Source organism: Syngnathus scovelli, chromosome 7 (genome assembly GCF_024217435.2).
Source record: "Syngnathus scovelli strain Florida chromosome 7, RoL_Ssco_1.2, whole genome shotgun sequence".
In the NCBI taxonomy this organism is placed as follows: Eukaryota; Metazoa; Chordata; class Actinopteri; order Syngnathiformes; family Syngnathidae; genus Syngnathus; species Syngnathus scovelli.
The window spans coordinates 1,197,609-1,214,768 of NC_090853.1; the positions used below are offsets into that span (position 1 = coordinate 1,197,609).

The 17,160-nt window shown below is 44.4% G+C and overlaps 2 protein-coding genes across 5 annotated transcripts; one reads left to right on the plus strand and one right to left on the minus strand.

The window, feature by feature from the left end:
• Nucleotides 1–3,221: 3,221 nt before the first annotated feature.
• Nucleotides 3,222–12,168, minus strand: egln2 (egl-9 family hypoxia-inducible factor 2). 4 transcript variants are annotated; one of them, XM_049726083.1, is made up of 6 exons: nucleotides 12,019–12,168; nucleotides 8,093–9,432; nucleotides 5,766–5,885; nucleotides 5,214–5,350; nucleotides 4,863–4,930; nucleotides 3,222–4,769 (listed from the first exon to the last, which is right to left on the minus strand). In XM_049726083.1, exons 2-6 carry the CDS (start codon nucleotides 9,197–9,199, stop codon nucleotides 4,717–4,719), a joined length of 1,485 nt encoding a protein of 494 aa, XP_049582040.1. In that variant the 5' UTR covers nucleotides 9,200–9,432; nucleotides 12,019–12,168; the 3' UTR covers nucleotides 3,222–4,716. The 4 variants fall into 4 exon arrangements, with proteins under 4 accessions (XP_049582040.1, XP_049582038.1, XP_049582039.1 ...); XM_049726081.2 differs by lacking the exon at nucleotides 12,019–12,168 and adding an exon at nucleotides 9,847–10,189; XM_049726082.2 differs by lacking the exon at nucleotides 12,019–12,168 and adding an exon at nucleotides 9,764–10,189.
• tmem160 (transmembrane protein 160) lies at nucleotides 11,476–13,954 on the plus strand. The gene is made up of 4 exons (XM_049726085.2): nucleotides 11,476–12,370; nucleotides 12,442–12,466; nucleotides 12,812–12,904; nucleotides 13,092–13,954. The coding sequence occupies exons 1-4, from the start codon at nucleotides 11,534–11,536 to the stop codon at nucleotides 13,424–13,426; spliced, it is 1,290 nt and encodes a 429-aa protein (XP_049582042.2). The 5' UTR covers nucleotides 11,476–11,533; the 3' UTR covers nucleotides 13,427–13,954.
• The last annotated feature ends 3,206 nt before the right edge of the window (nucleotides 13,955–17,160 follow it).

Genomic DNA, 17,160 nt, shown 5'->3' on the forward strand with positions numbered 1-17,160 from the left:
TAATAAGCACGTGCTACGGCGTGCATTGTCACGGGGCATCACAAGCGAGACCCTTTTGATCACCTCGAGTGTGCCTCACATCACATGCTGCCTTTCCTTTCACACGACCTTACCTCAGCAAAGAGCAGTTTAATTCAATTTTATTTTTGATCAAACAAGCAACCTTTTTTTTTTTTTTCCTTCCCACACTGAATCCATAATGTAAAATCTCTTCATTTTCCCAGACATGCTTCATTTCATCTGACAATTTCCGTCCTCATCATTCGACTTTGGCGATATTGCTAACCATCCTTCCAGGTTGGGAAGCACTATTAAGGGATTACTATTGCATAAAATCGGTTCCAAAAGCTATTTAGTAGTAGTCTCGTCTCGCAATATTGAAATGGGCTACGGATTCCACCTTCTCCCCCTCCCCCTGCTTCATTTCCTCGCACTGTGGATTCATGGACGCCTAATCCCCTTTAGAAATAATTCATGCCAACCATTTGTTGCAATAGCGGAGATGGATTGCAGCGCCGCCATGTTGATGTCCTGCTGACACACTTGACCGATGTAATGTGATGTAATGTGACCAGCTGCCGTGACGGTGCTGGCCACTGAGAAGAACAACAAATGGAAAATAACTCCACTACTAGCGTGCTACTACTTCTGCATGATCCTCTTCATCTGAACCAAATCCTATCTGCCCTAATCCTCCTCTTCGTCCTCTTCTTCCGCTCCAGGCGAGGCTTTGACTCTGTAGACTGCCACTTAATTCCAACATTAGCTCTGATTTAGTTGTATTTTTAAAAAGAGATTCCTGTGAGAAACAATGGCAGACAGAGTAGAGCGGTCAGATTATCTCAACCTGTTGGATGTGCTCGTGGGATAGATGTTCAGACACAAGTCCCGTGAGAACTATCATCGTGAGCAGCTCCCCTGGAATGTTTCGACATACGTTGATCTGTAAAGCTTGCCTAGCCGAGCATCCTTAATGGAGGCGGCGAACCGAGAAGCAGACGTGATGCATTTTGGTTTTATTAGCCCGTTACTTAGCTCTCATTTAGACTAATTCAAAACACTGAATAGAACAGATAAAAGAGAAATAGCCACAAATGTAGGATGATGTACTTAACTTTAAAAGTAATTTTGTAAATGAGCTGATATTGTTAGCGTACGTAGCTATCACAGAATTATTGGAGTTAGAGGGATTTTTTTTTCAAACCTAGTGAGGCGTTAAAAAAGTTGAGGAAATATGTACATTGTGAAACGCTTTGAAGCAATTTCCAGGAATTTCCTGTCTTTGCACATGAATACAAATAAAGATTTCTTTCGTTTTTTAAATACTCCTTGTCAAATTGCCTCGTGGTGTCTGAAGAACCTGCTGCAAATTTGAGTTACCTTACTGAGTTTCCCTTAAACATTTAGTTGATGAGTTCATTTAGGAACTACTTAGTCATGCGGAACTTTACACTGCTCTCGGAAATATTTTTTGTATGATTCTCAGTAACACCAGTGCCGTGCGGTGAGGTTCATGACTGGGGAGGCACTGACGTCACCCCCCGGGTAAAATTTGTCCGGCACCTAACCGTGTCACAAAAAGGTTAGGGAACGCTGCTCTAGTGTGGCTTAGGGTGTTTTCACACCTGGACCCTTTTAAAAGAACCAAAGTCAGGCCTCTTTAAGTGGACCAAAAAGTGGACCAAGAGGAGACAAACTCAGTTCTTTTTGTGTTCACATTGGGAGTGTATTTCAAAGAGGACCGAGTTCTCTTTTTTGCGCCTGCAGTCACGTGACCAATCTACGGCAAGCCAAGGAGGTTACAATACAGTAGAAAAAGGCGAAGTGAACCCAGTGCGCTTTGTGTTCACAATGCACAGATTAGGTGAACCGTACCGTAAAAGGCGAAGTGAACCCAGTGCGCTTTGTGTTCACAATGCACAGATTAGGTGAACCGTACCGTTGACTTTTTAGCGAACCGTACTGAGACCAGGAGGTGGTCTCAGTACGGTTCGTTTTAAAGGGTTCTGAGTACGGTTGGCGTGTTCACATATGCACAAAAAATGCTGAATCATCAATCCGAGTTGGTTCAGAGGGCTGAAAGGGACCAAGTGTGAAAACACCCTTATTCATTATTTAATTTGAACTATTGTTATTAAAATCTCATATTGCTTATATCTTCACACATCAAAACACTCAATAAAGCACATGGAATCAAAAACTTGTTTTCGATCGTACCTACCACTCTGTTTGCTGTAAAGTCCCGTTGTCCGAATCACCAACATTTTAACTCCGGAGTTGCTCTTCCTTTACTGACGACCTCCTACTTCGACCGAAAAGCCATCGTTTAAAATCGTTTGTAATCCTCCATTGTAAAACGAGATGTAAAAACGGAGACAACAAAACAAAACGAATATAAAACGAAATAAATGGACGACTGCTCCTCAGCTGTTCTCTGTAAATTTTAATTGGAGATCTCTTCTTCTACATGTAGGCGCATAAAGCATCCCGGGCTCACTAGCACCCCCTGCCATAAGGCTGGAGAACCTTTTTTTCATAGCTTCCGTAAGGTCTCTTTTCAAAGGGCGCACCCCGAGCCAACAGACTTATTTGCACTTGGATTTAGAGATTTGCTCTACTTGACGTAAAGAGTAACAAGTTAGAGGGAACGCATCTTTGCAATACACCAAAAATACCACTTTGAGGAATTATTTTAGTCTAATCTACATTGTTTTACATTTTAGATTCCTAGCTCGGTCCAATTTTTAAGGTTGCAGTTTTAAAGGCGTGTAACCTGTACAGGCAGTGACTCGTTTGTCATCGTGTTTTTTCTGACCCCTGGTGGCACTGCATATGCCATTGTTTGTCAACTGTTATGGAGCAAATGAGCCACTAGGGTGTGCTAGAGGAAAGGCCTATAAATGCTTCGTTACTTCTATGATTTAGCTTACACATTGTTGTCACATAGTGATAGTTAACATAGAGAACCGGCTAACTAAAATACAACTTTTATTTAAGATATTATAAAATGTCTGTGAATGGAAAAAAAAAGTCAGGGATTACTAGTATAAAGGCAAACAGGAGACATCTCTGAATTCACTTTTAAATGCCAGCAGTAAGCCAAACTCGTTTACAAAGGGCAGTGTGTTCCTCCAAAATGAAGTAAGCGTCATTACTATTCTGATTGTCATTTTGTGACAATGTCTTTGTGTTTTCTAAAAAAAATGACAAGAGCCACAAAATGGAGGCATTATTAGTACGCATTTAATCTGTATTTCTTATTTTCACAGAATTTTTTTGATTGTTGTCAAGCATTAAAAACAAAAAACAGGCATTATTGCATTTTCATCAACTACAACAGCCAGTTAAGGTTGAGTCTTTTTTTTTTCTTCACAAACACTCATTCAATTGACTCAATAAAGTGCTTTGTTGTTGTAAAGTAACCTTTTTAACCAGGCTAACAAACAATTGTGACCTTCGTCAAGACAGTAGATCTATCATGTGCGCAAATACCCATTGAAAAAGTCACACAACACACACACACAGACACGATTTGCATGTGTGCTCAGCTCCATGCTTACTATTGTTATTATATAAGAAAATAAGAGTCATGCTAATCCTAATTAGCATATGAACTCACCAGCACATGCACATTGTACTGCGATCCAATAAAAGTAATCAAACCAAAGTGATCATCGGGAATACATGCTCGTTGTTGGTCATTTTGGTGACCTTATTTGGTTATTGACTGTGGATCGCACGCATTTTCAAATTATTTTCAGAATGCAGTGCAGTTCTACGTTACATTAATATTAACTACAGAAAACTTTTCATTGGGGATTATTTGTTTTCTGAAATAAGCTTTTAATGAGTATTATGTAAGAAGAATATTGCTGGACTAGGAACTTTTTTTGTCAAAATGTAAACACTAATGGAAACTCAAGAAATATATAGTTTTGTTTTTTTTATTCTAACTATAGTTGTATTATCTTTCAGGATCTGATTCACACCTACATTTTGTTCTTTTCCTGTTGTGTTAGAGCCAGCACGTACGCGGACTCGCACGTACGCACACACACACACACACACACACATGCACACACGCGCACACATACACACATTAACATGAAACCCTGTTTGAGACTATGAAGCGGCGTCACTTCTGAATGTTGAGTGAAACTTTTTCCTCATGTTGGAACTCTAAGACTGCCATCAAATAGAATCGAGAGAAAACAAAAGGCCACCTTGGAGCCCGATGACGTTTCCATTTTGTGAGGATGGTGAGTACTGTGTGGACAAGTACCATCTTCTCCTCACTGTCAAGTCGTCAAAGTTCTCCATCGTGGCCATTTCACATGCAAGCGAGAAGTCACCGCAGGCGACAAAAGGTTCCGTTGATGAGTGGACGCTCCTTGTGTCTCTTTGATTAGCGTCAGAATGTTCTAGTTTGAATTGGGCGGGGAAAGGGATTCCTCACATTACTGACAAAGTAAAAAAAAAAAAACAGTTTCTTCCAGTTAATCGTCCTCTTTGAGGATTCCGTGAGATGTCCAAAGAACAGGAAGGTTTCATTTTCCACAGGAGGGGAGGGGGAGAGCACGGGCTGACCTTTATAAGAGCAGCACGGATCGTTCTGCACGAGCCAGTGACGGTTTAACTCCCTTAACTCCTTTTATAGTCTCCATTAAGAACCCAGACGGCGCTTTCATGCTCCCTCTCCGGTGATTAGCGGGGGATTCATGTCCTGCTGTTCTGACTGACAGGCACTTGAACACCTTTCTGTCCCGTTGCTATGGACGCAGAGGAAGAGGACGTTTGTCACAATTTAACACGAGTGACTTAAGAGCCCATTAACAAGGGGAAGGTTGTTTTTTTTAGCTCACCTAGCTTGTATTTCTCTTTGGCTTCCGCTCGCTCCTTTGCATCAAAGTACCAAACTGTGATGGCGTAGCTGAAAGACAAACAAGATTTGGATTATGAGTTGACTCCTGTGGGGCTGCTTTGTTTATTCCTGTCTCTCGTGTGTGTGTGTGCGTGAGTGTGTGTGTGTGTCTGGCCAACACGAGCCCTGCAATTGAACCTTCCTCCCCATCGGCATGGCCCCCTCCCTTCAGGAAACACATACTTCCTCCCTTTGACCCCACCTCGCCCCCCAGCACTGAGAGTAGGAGCGATGACGTTCAGTGACGTGAATGAAATGATCCGTCGTAAAGATTTCCCAAGTCGTAACTCACCGAGTGGCGTAGGCGGGTTTGACTTCGTGCGGGTTGCGGCGGTCGGACCAGAAGATGAGCAGACGGTCAAACGAGGGTTCGATGTTTGCCACCACTTTTTTGCCTTCGGGGAAGATCTGCAGCAACCCTCCTTGTGTCTGTCATTATATATATATCAAAATAAAAATAAACTTTTTGTGTGTTCATTCGCTTTCCATTACAATGTCCTTTATCTTCATTTGTTGAAAATAGTTCCCAAAAGATGAGTTTAGTCGATTTGTACAAAGCGCTCATTTCATTTTTATGATGACATGTTATTTCAGCCAACACTTTTTGCTCGTAATCACGGGTTCATGATTATGCAAGATGGGTTGATACTTTACTGATTATTCTTTATCTGCATTGTTAGCGATGGCAACCGATCCAAACAGGGTGCATTCTTTAATTCTGTACCTTACCACTCCAGCTACAACATTTTTTTTTTTTTCCATTTTAAGTGCTTTGCCGCCATTTTGTGGCATCTATAGCCTATTCCGAAACTCTCTTTTGTGGCTGTTTTCTTCATTGTCATACCTTCACATCCCAGTTCTTGTTGAGATAGTAGATGCACGTGATGCAGCGGCCGTCGCCGTTCGGGTTATCCACGTGACGGACATATCCCGCACCTTTACCCGGATAACAGGCAACCATGGCCTACGACAACAAGAAAAAAAAGTGATGATTACATTTGTTTGTTCAGCACAATTACATATTATGAAAGGTTTCCTCAGTGCCAAAAGCATCGAACTGTGTGAAAGTTCAGCAACTGGTCAAGGCTATTATGGCCACATGGAAATCCACAATGGAAACAATGGCCTCACGCTGGTATTTCCCCCACTTGACGCCCGTGCGTCCGAACCGGCGAAGCAGAGCTGCGTAACTCTTCAATGCGCATTCCGAAATAGCCTTAAAGTGTGCCGTGAAGTGAAAACTCCAACTGTGGCGTGATATCATGTTTCTAAGATTTCTAAACATCTCGGCTGACTCGGCGCTTTCACAACTATTGTTTTATTGAGAGATGCTGAATGATGATAAGTAGGAAATATGCTTTTTTTTAATAACTGTCAAATGGCGTCATCACGTGAAACCGCGCTCTTGCGTCATTCGCAACTAACAGGTTCCGCGCAGTTGCGATATCGATTGGACTCAGTTCGCTTAACACCGGGCGGCTACAACAAGAGTTGACACCCTGAGGAAATCAAAACAAAGATTTCCAGCACAACCGCCACCTGTCAGCGGTTGTCAGTGAGGCGGGACCTGAGGGCATCCCACTCATGTTTCTCATTCCCAGAGAAGTAACTTTCAATTTGTGCCGCTAGTTAACTGCCTATGACCTTCATTTGGATTGATCCATCATCCATTTCGATTGCGCTTGTCCTAATTGGTGTTGAGCTGGAGCTTAGCTGACTTCAGGTCACATACCGCTTGCCCGGATCTGATCCAAAGTCTTGATAAAGTAAGGCGTAAAAAGTACAGATATCTCTTTTCAAAAATATAACACAGCTACATGGATTTCATTGTCACACATGCACTCAAGTGACCCAGAGGAGCCCGAGCACACAGACGCTTCCGCAAACAAACGTCACGCCGCGATTCTATCTCCGGTCCTCGGCTCACGTCACATCTCTGCCGAGAACGGTGCCCGCGGTAAATTAAGGTCTAATTAGCATGGAGCGACCGACGGGTGCCCTTGCGGATTCGTGCCTAGCGTGTGCCGGCCACATGCCCGACCGATCCCATCGGGTGGCGGCCGGTTTGGCAGATGATGCAGTTCTGCGCAAGAACAAAAGAGAGGACATTTGCCCAATTGTGTGAGTGTTTCAAAATAATAAACTCGTTAGAGGATGCATCGGTACTCGGACAGCAACATAAAAGGACGGAGCTTAAATCCAAACAAAACGACAGTCGGCATCTGTAGCTGCGAGTTGTGTAACAGCTGTTCCTCCTGCAATGGTGGCACCACTGAGCAGCAAAAAAAAAAAAAGAAAAAAAAAGGGCATTTGAGGACGAGCTGCTGCAACAGACGCTTTCGTCAGCGCCACAGATTTTGCTGCATGGCTCCCAAACTAAAAATACCGCAAAACTGCTTTCACGTGATGGTGACCAAAACAACACACAGATGGACCTTGGTCCTGGTTTTCAAAATGGATTCTAATGGTTGTCAAGGACCACAGTGACGTGTTTTAGCGCAGCCCGCCCTGATTCTCCCCCTCGCTTCTTTTACTGAATTTCTATTGCGACAATGTCTTATGCAGTCTTTCACAATGACCTTGTGGAAACTTGGCAATCTACCAAAGTTAATAATACACTCAATGAGGTCATGTATAAAAAACACCTAACCTTGGGTAAGCGGTTGGAAAAAAAAAAAAAAAAAACTGGATGGATGGTAAACGGACCATGACACAGTTCAAATCCAAAGGCATTAAGAAAATGTTACGTTGTCAGAAATGTTAGCATAATCTACACTTAAGACATTCACTGTCATTCAAATCCTTTGACGTCTTTAGCCGGCATTGGTAGTGAATGAGTTAAGTAACAACCTTGAGGGGAAATGTTCCAATGGAACAGTCCAAACATGCCAAAACTACAAAAGCAGTCTCAAAGGGAATGAAATGGACTCATATTAAAGTTGGCGTGCTTGAACCTAAGAAAGGATAGCGTTGCCTTCAAAGCCACAGATAGCTGGGCCGATTTCCAGGCGATAGAGCTTCACGTGCATTTTTCTTCCTCTGGGTGCCAGCATGATGTGGGCACTGGTTGGGGCAAGCCGAAAAGTTAGCTGAAGGCTGAGGTGGGACGAAAAAGATCTCTAAAATCTGAACTTCAAATATGTTTATGGGGAAGTAAAGATCATCTCTCACCTTTGTGCGTCCGTTGATGACACAGTCGCCCAGCTGTCCGTTGGCCGCGCTATGCATGATGGCCTCGTCGATGAACGACATCAGACTTCCGATGTGCTTACACTCGGGTTCGTGTCCTTCCACCCAGGCGATCTGGTCACCTCGGATGCTTCGAGAGGGAATGCCCCTCTGGCTCACCAGCTGGCCGCCTTTGAATTTTCCCTTCTGATTTAAGACTTCGACCTCTTCCAACACTCGGTTGCCCAAGACCGGGCCGAGAAAATTGTCCTTGACGCAAACGCCGTAGTACTTCATGCAGGGAACGATGTACTGAAGAGCGACACGCTCGGCTGACGAGACGGACACGTCTGACGGTGTTGGGATTCCGACGGTCTCCACGGGGGAGGTCTGACTGCAGTCGTACGGGGGGCCGAGGGTGGCCGGCTGGTATATGTTGTGCTGGCTAATTTGAGCCGGGGGGGCTGTCTGGGGGGTGACACACTGGCTGCTACCCAGCTGGTCACCATGGCAACCCTTGCTGCCATCAGACGTCAGTCTGCCACCTGAAGAGTTGTGAACAATACTTCCGTCGGCCAATCTCCTTCGCTTCAAGTCAGACTCCACTGAGGTAAAAACGGCGTCCACGGGATCTCCGCCTCTTTTCTTTTGTTGTCGAGCTCTTAGGTCATTATTGATCCTCCTTTTCAGTGCAGGGTCCGCATTCTCTAACAGACATGCTCTGCTGGCGAGGGGGCCCCCCGAGGGCCCCTTCATCCGTGCCGGGTTTGGCGTGTGGGCCAAAGCGCCCTCGGGGCTTCCTTCCACGGATAGAGAGGCAACGCCACCGTTGTAGAGCGGCACGCCGGTTCTGCATTGTTTGCTCGGGGTTGTGAGTCCACGCGGGTCGCTTTGGGAGGCGAGACCCGCCAGAAACTCGTCGGCGGTCGGACCCCCTCCCAGCACACGCCGCAGGTCGTTCATGCCCATGTCGCTCGGGCGTGCGTGCACAATTTCAGCGAGCGTAAGAGCGAGCTTCTGGACGCCGATCCTCCTTTCCTGAGACGCGGAAAGCGATGTGCAAGAGGCAGAGGTTGGCTTTAAGAGCTCCGTGCCTCCCAAAGTCTCCATTTCACGTCTTCATGCGCTGAATGTGCACGTAGCCCACGTCCGCCCTTCATCTTTTAGCTGAGCGGCTGGGTCGTCTCGTCTGACAGAGAGGAGCTCTGATGCAACCACTTTCATGTCCGAGTCTTGTTTTCCCTGCTTTGGCGACAAGCGTCATCTGTTTCTCTGAACAGGAGAACTAGGCTGCAGAGATGCTCGCATTATTCTCGGAAACATTTTGAGGCTGTCTTGTGTATCTGTGAAGAGTAAAATGAGACACGTTAGGTCTATTAATAGCACAGCATAGGTCATTTATCATTGAGCAGGCAATAAAAGCACAGTTTATAGGTGAAGTTACTGTTTTTATTTGCGAGCTTTCTTTCTATAATCTAGGCACATTATTGTCACTACACAACTAGTCACAAAACAAGCTTATTTTAAGTCTTTTCCACTTAAGTGGTTTATATTGTCACTCAATAAAAATTTAAAAAAACAGACACTAGTCAGCCTTTAAACAACATTTCGTTTAAATATGTTAACATATGGCTGAATAAGTTTTAGTCATCAGATGATTCCTGCAATAAATACCTGAATAGCTTGAGTCCAATACAAGAATATTTGCGAGTTTAAAATCCAAATGTATCGGATAATCCGGATGTGCTAGCACTTACTTCCAGCCACGGCAATGCAAATCTAGTGATGAGCGTACGTGACGAGCTGCGTGTACGCATGTTATTTCCGGAATTGTCTACGCCAGTCAGCGGCGCTCAACTCAGCTCAGCTCAGCTCAACTCAGCGTCCTCGTTCGTTCGTTCGTTCGTTCCTTCCTTCCTCCCTCCACACGTACGTTCAAATCGTGCAAGCCAAGTGATGAAAGGAAACGAGTCCACCCGACCAAGGCAGGGAGAGAGATGCGAAATACCCGGCCGGCCGGGATGGATCGACTGTACGTGTTTCCCCGTGAGTGGACCCGAGGTAGTCTTCTCATCTTCCCTCCCCCAACTGCCCCTTAACTACCGTGTCCACTCCCTCTTGTCACCACGCGCTTGGGCCATGTGAGGACCAGTCCCCCCCCCTCCTCGCTACTATGGCACGTACCGCCCACCGCGAATAGTATCAATAAATTCACTTTACTTAAACCAGCCATCGTGTCATAAAAACGATACAAAATTCAATATAAAAGCACGCCACAATATGTAAGACAAAAATGAGTTAAATCAATAACCACCAACTAGTTTGGATTTATTTCCCTGCCTCATATAGGCATAAGAATGATTTTAGATTGCTTACGTGTATGCAAAATGAGCATCGAGGGCAAATGAGGTCAAATCCGGGAGGATTATTGCTTCACCCGTTGGGATTAGGGACACATTGACATAGTACTGCCATGCGACCTGAGCATCAGCCAGCACGTAGATTCCGATAAGAGTATGTTCTGGTCATCAATCGTTTGAAATTGGCATGGATTACAAGGATATATAAATTGCTCGTTTGCAGAATACTTTCTTTTATGGAATAAAGTTACATAGCAGTATGGATGTTATGTAAATTACTATTAGGCCAGGACGCAGGTGGCCGATATGGGAGAGACATCTGAGCTGTAATGGTGGCAAAACTAAGCAGCATCATAAAAAGAAGGAAAAAACAAGTTTGAAACACCTGCATTATTAAATAATCCCACTGAGCTTTTACATCCTGTGACCCATTGTGCCCTTACACTGCATGCTTTGACAGAATTCATGGCTTGGAGAATATGAGCCTTTAACCAAAGTAGTTGCAGCCCTAGTTTGTCGCTGTTGTTAAATTTGCTTCACTTCCTTGTTGGATTTTTTTTTTCTTCCTGTTATTGAGTCTTTGCCATGCAAGCTCAGCGCTCCCTACGCAGCTGGCTCGAGCATCCAGAGTAGTGCAGCTCTGCACGTATTCATCTCCTCCTCCTCCTCCTCTTTGTCTCTATCTCCCCCACTACTCTTCACACCACCAGAATGAAGCTGAGAGGACAGCAGAGAGTCAAAGGAAGGTGGAAGGCCAAGGGGTTGCTGACTTTTTTGTTTTTGGGGCAGGGTCTCCTAGTGGTCTACAAAATAAATTTGTATGCACAGCATTAGGAATGCTTGCACCATCTCCAGCATAATCACAAAATATGTTTTATAATGGAGTGTTACTCCAACACTAATTTCATTGACAGCTGGCAAAAAAAAAACAAAAACGGAAGTATATTGAATTTCATGACAGTGCAAGCCGAGTTTAGTTTGCTGTGATGGGCCGAATTCAGGTCAAATTTCATGTACATGACAAAAAAACTATCTTCAATGATCTTTATCAAGGTAAGGCAATTGAGAACAAGGAACATTTGCAATGCTAACCTGGCAAACAAGGCAAATCACCGTGGGTCTTAAAATTGTTGAGCAAACACATTTATATTCCAAGGCTGAGGAATCCCCTGTTCCCAATTGTGAACATGTGTTGTGTGTACAAACACCTGCTGTTCCATTGTGTGAGGGAACAGCAAGCAGAAAAACAGCTGTAAATCACATCAAAGCTTTGGCCTTTGGAAAGAACGTACGCACATCGAGCTCCTCCTCACACAGTGAACAATCAGATATGAGTTGTTTCAAAGTCCCAAAGGTCTCTCTAAAAAAGACAAAAGACCCTCAGGAAGTGAAGACATGCGAGGACACAAAGTACCTCACACAATCTCTATCAAAAATGGATAGAAAAAGTGTAGACACCCCAGTTCTGTCTTTTTGGCTCCACCCTGTGTTTTATTCCGCGACCTGCAACTTTAGTCTTTGTTGGCTTCTCTTTTCGACCCTAGAGGGCGCTGCGCAGATTCTACTCACACAATTTGCTGCCTCCTCCCGATTGGTCGTCGACTCCGTCAGAGTTCAAAGTTCGACACGGGGTCGTGTTGATACTTTTGTTTTCGCCCCAATCGAAAGCGCGTTCGAATTTGGCGGTTCTCCGACGAGCGATGTGATGGCCTTCCTGCGGTTGTTCATGCGGCGTCAGTTGCCCATGGTCGCCTCACATTTGTCCCGTGTCGTGGCAAGGCTGCCGAGACCACCCGACGGCGGGTGGCAGGGCACCACGCGGCGGCAACTCACGGAGAAGGGGCCGTGGGGGAAGAACCGGGCACCGGAGCTACCGACGCAGCAGTACCAGCTGACAGAACTCGACAAGGCGGACGCTTTGGTAAGCGACCTGTCTTTACAGCTTCCATATTTAATTTGTTGTTAGTTGAAATGTGCTTTTTTCCCCGGCAGATGCTGAGGAAGTCTCACGAAACGGGTAATGTAGCAAAATACACACGCGTGACACTAAAAGCTGTGCAGAACTTGCAAACATTTAAAGAAATCAAAGTGGCGGAGAATCTGTACTGGTATAAATCCTACTTCCGTGTTCTGAAGGGGGCGGTCAATTCTCCTAAAGGATTAAATGAGAAAAATACTCGGAAAAAGTTGGGGATAGCCATCTTTCGGGTGATATTTCAGGATGAACACAAAATACACTACAGTTGAACCTTAGTTACCTTCATTTTATAACTTTAGTTTGTGTGTGTTAGTTTGTTCCCCTTATCATTGGCAGTTGTAAGATAAAATTGCAAGAATTTTTTTAAATTGAATTGTTTTACAGGTTTCCTCTCCTGGTTCCGAAATGGTCTGCTTGCAACCGGAATCGGCGTCATCGCCTTTGTGCAGAGCGAAGTGGGACGAGAGGCAGCATATGGTAAATGAGCAAAGCAATTATCGTCAATGCTTCACAAGAATCTTACTTTTGTTCAATTCTAATATTACAAAAACTACACTTAAATGTTTATATACGTAATATTTCTAAATGTTCCAGTTCTCAATGATTCATACATCCATAACACATTTGTCCTTAATCATTTGATGCTGTTTTTGTTTTCCTGCAGCCTTCTTCATCCTGGGCGGCGCCTGCATCTCCTTTGGCGGTGCCTCCTACGTGGGCAGCCTCCTGACCCTGCGCAGGCTGATGCTGCTGTCCGTGCCCGCCCTGCTGATCCAAGGGGCGGTGGTGGGCAGCGTGATTCTCTTCTGGCTGTGCGCCGTATCCCTCTACATCGGCCGGTTGGAGGTGGAGATCATCCACGAGGACGACGACGAGGAGGAGGGTGAAGAGTGCCAGGAGTGCCGCGATAAGCGAGAGCACAGAAGCTACAGAGGCTCGAGCCGCGACAGGAGGCACCGCAACACCGATGATGGGGACGGCAAGGGCCCTGACAAGTAGACGGCTGTGCGATTGTGTGTATCTTCGCGTTTGAATGCGGACTCACTACAAGCCAACCTAAAAGTGGGCGTTAAAAGGGCCAAAGCCAACAATGGACTTCAATAACATGGTACCTTTTTTTTTTATACACCATTTATCCCACGCAACATTATCTCCACTCTCAGGCCACAACATTAGGTACACTGTGCAGTCATACCTAATAGTGTGCTGTTAGTGCAAATCTGTTTACTAGACTGTTTGCATGCTTCAGCTTGGGCTTTAAAAAAAAAAAAAAAATTGTAAATGTGATTCAGTAAGGGCTTAGAGCAACTTTTTTTTTTACAGTGGTTGTAAGCATTTTATTTTCAAACAATCTTAGCACTTTGTTCAGCTCCTGAGCGGCAACTCTTAATATAGGCTTGAATCACAGTTGGCAAAGTATTACACCTCAATTGGAGGTTGTATGTGGCGTCTCGGGTTTATTTGTATTTATTGTTTACTGACTGGTGTACACGTTAGACGGTGAAATAAAACGTGACACGAGCCAAAGTGATTGTTTCTTGTTTTGTTTTCACGATTCAAGCGAGGTTCACTTTTAAAGTGGAACGACCGGGTGGGATTACAATTCCAACATGACAAGTGACATTTGTCTTTTCATCTTGCAGCTTCATGTCAAGGAAATAAAAACTACAAATGAACAACATCAAGTTTGATCCCCCAGGCAGACCCCCCCCCCTCGCCTTTCACATACTGTAAAAATGAGAGAAGACACACTTTCAGATCCAATGTATGAGAAGCAGCATGTATGCCGTCCATGTGTAATTTTTATAATGAGGCTAGGCCATCATCTGCATGCATGAATATATCAAGTGCCTTGTGCTATCGGCGTGGGGGGAGGATGGCTAAAGGCAGAGGGGGTGCAAGGGTCTGGTTTGTGATAACGCACCCACTCGGCGAGGGCGAATGTCCGTGATATTGCTCCGCTGTCTAAATTCACCTTCCTCTGTCAACTCCAATCGTGGGCGTGTTTCAAACTAAGGTTTAAAAAGCAGGATTTCAAACTAGGCTTAGAAGAAACTAAACTCAGCTTGAAAGAAGGGTTTTACCCTCTCTGTCCTTTTCGACGTACTGAGTCTCATTCTTCTCCTCATCTTCCTGGTCTTTTTCATTTTCTTCTCTTTCTCCTCTGCGTCTGCATGTGAGCGCACGGGTCTGCTTTGCATGCAGCGGGGTGGCGAGGCCTGGCGCCTGGAAAGGGCAGGGCGCCTACAGGCGAGAGACGCATGCTCACTGACAAACAGCGTCCATCTGCGACCTCCAGCGCACAGGTTCACTTGGAAAAAGACCCTCGAAGTTCAAGTTGCAAATAGCGCTGCCTCGCATGCGTCATCTTGAGAGGAGATTTCTCAAGTGCGCGCAGGTGCTAAATGCCACCAGTATGGATCACAGACCAACTGTGACAGGTGTTTTCTTCCTCTTTGCGTCATATTTTCACTACCCTCCTACAGTTTTATGATTGGGTACATGCTAGATGCATTGTGTAGATGTTTTATCATCCTCTCTTCTTTGGTGCTTTGCCTACCATCTTGTGGTATCTAAACATCATTAAAAACTACAAACATGGAGCCTGAGGACTGTATAAGGGGGTTGGCTCGGAATGTTATGCTCTTTTGGCCCCCGGGTGTCGGTCGGAACACAGGAGGGAGGCGTGGTTCGATTTTGGTTGCTTTACTGAATTATTGGGAAGTAACAGGCACTGTGGCTCATATGGGCGAAAGGGCAAAAGGTTATAGGCACACGTTTGGTCGGAAGGATGTTAGAGCAGGTGTGTGTAATGTACATGGGTGTGTGAATGTGATTGTGTATGTATATGTGTGGTGTGTGTGTGTGTGATTCTTGTGAAAAGTGTGTGTGTGAGTGTGTGGTTCTACAACAGACAGAAATACAGCAAGTCAATGCTCAACTTCTGACGTCACACAACACTAATTGACTGCACACGTCACATAACTGCGTGTAATGGTTCCGCCATACTAAATAAACATAAATGAAGTACTCTAGACAACACACCAAACATAAGTCATCGAGACAAAATACATTTGAGGCGCTGCTTAACGGCTACTCGTACGATGCGAGGCAAACTGAAAGGAGCGCGCCGAAACTATCAATCAAACGGCGCACACACGCGATCAGACAAACGGTACAACAGTAGACAAATTAAATGTTTTACTTACTTCGTGGCAAAGACTCACACAATTACAGCAACACGCTCCGTCGATAGCAGCAACCTTTAGCTTACCGCTACCACAAGCTCCGACGATCGCGATAAGCTGAGGTAACTCACGCGAGACTTAGGGCGCGGTGACGTCACTGTCCAACATTTTGACCTCAACATGGGAACCTTTCTAACAGCCATTTGTTTTTTTCTTTTGCAGCTCTAGTCAACTCAATATTTGCCGAAGTTCAGTTGATAGAGCAAGATTTAAGTAAACCACAAGATTGACACATTTTGTATTTAAAACTGTCTTCAAATTTGCTAGCTCAATGCAAATATTTAAAGGGAATTGCTGTTAGCAGGCTAACGAAAAGCAACAGTGCGCCAATGTAACATACCTTTGAGCTACACTGAAATTTTTAGCGCTAATTGGTAAGGTTTATGTATTTCAATTGCATAAATGAAACAAAGAAGAAAGTCTGGATTTTTTTCCTTTTTAGTTGTCATTACCGTATGTTTTTATTAAGCTATTTACAACATTCTAGGCTCTTCTCTTTCTGTGGCTATAATGTTGTTTGTGTGCACTTCAGCTGTGCAAATGTTGTCTACACTTACTATCCAAAACGGAGCAAAATGAGAAGATAAAGGCAAAAGAGCAGCATGCATACATTGCCACTGCAGTGTACACTCCATCCAGCCATCCAGCCATCCATCCATCGGCTTTAGCACGTACAATGGCATTTTCTCCCCAACAACTGCTCTTGTTTAGTATGCGCTTCCTTTGGTCTTGAGGAGGAATGATCCTCACTCTAATGAACTTGGGCCTGCCACTTGAATGTAAAACAGGATTTAACCCGTCTTCAATGTCAGAGCCCCTCCCTGGGGCTGCTTCAGACATCTCGCACATGCATAGACGTGCACACACTGGCAAGGCACGCCTGCGTATGATCTCTCAGAAGACAAACGTCCGTACATCCATATTGTGTTTTTGTCTTCATTTCTGAACCCATTTAGTCTTTGTTGAATCTATCAATTCCCACCGCGTGGCTTTGTGGCAAAATTGAATACTTCTGTTTCCCTTAAAGAAATATAGCACAGTATGATGCTTCGTGGATTGTTCTGTCTCCTCCAGGGGACACCTTGGAGACAATTCGTATAGAATATTTCCAAGATGGAAGCAGCCTTTCATATTTGGCCCCAAAGGTTGTTTTTTATTTTTTTTTATTTTAAACTTTACTTTTTTTTTTTAATTTGTGAGAGTGTGAAATAAACACACTGTTCAGTTGCTGGGCAGCACAATATATAATTTAGTGTAGTAAGTTTTTTTTTTTTTTTCACAGTCCATGAGCATCACTACCTTGATGTCGTGAAACATCAAAAGTGATTCAGAAAAGGCAGGTAAAATTAGTGCATAAAATTTCTACAAAACAAACTAAATATCATCTTCAAAATGTACAAATTGTGCTACCACTAAATTATTCCGACAGAAGACAAATGTACGTCTAAGTGTGACATAAAACTTGTGACACAAAAGAATTTTTGT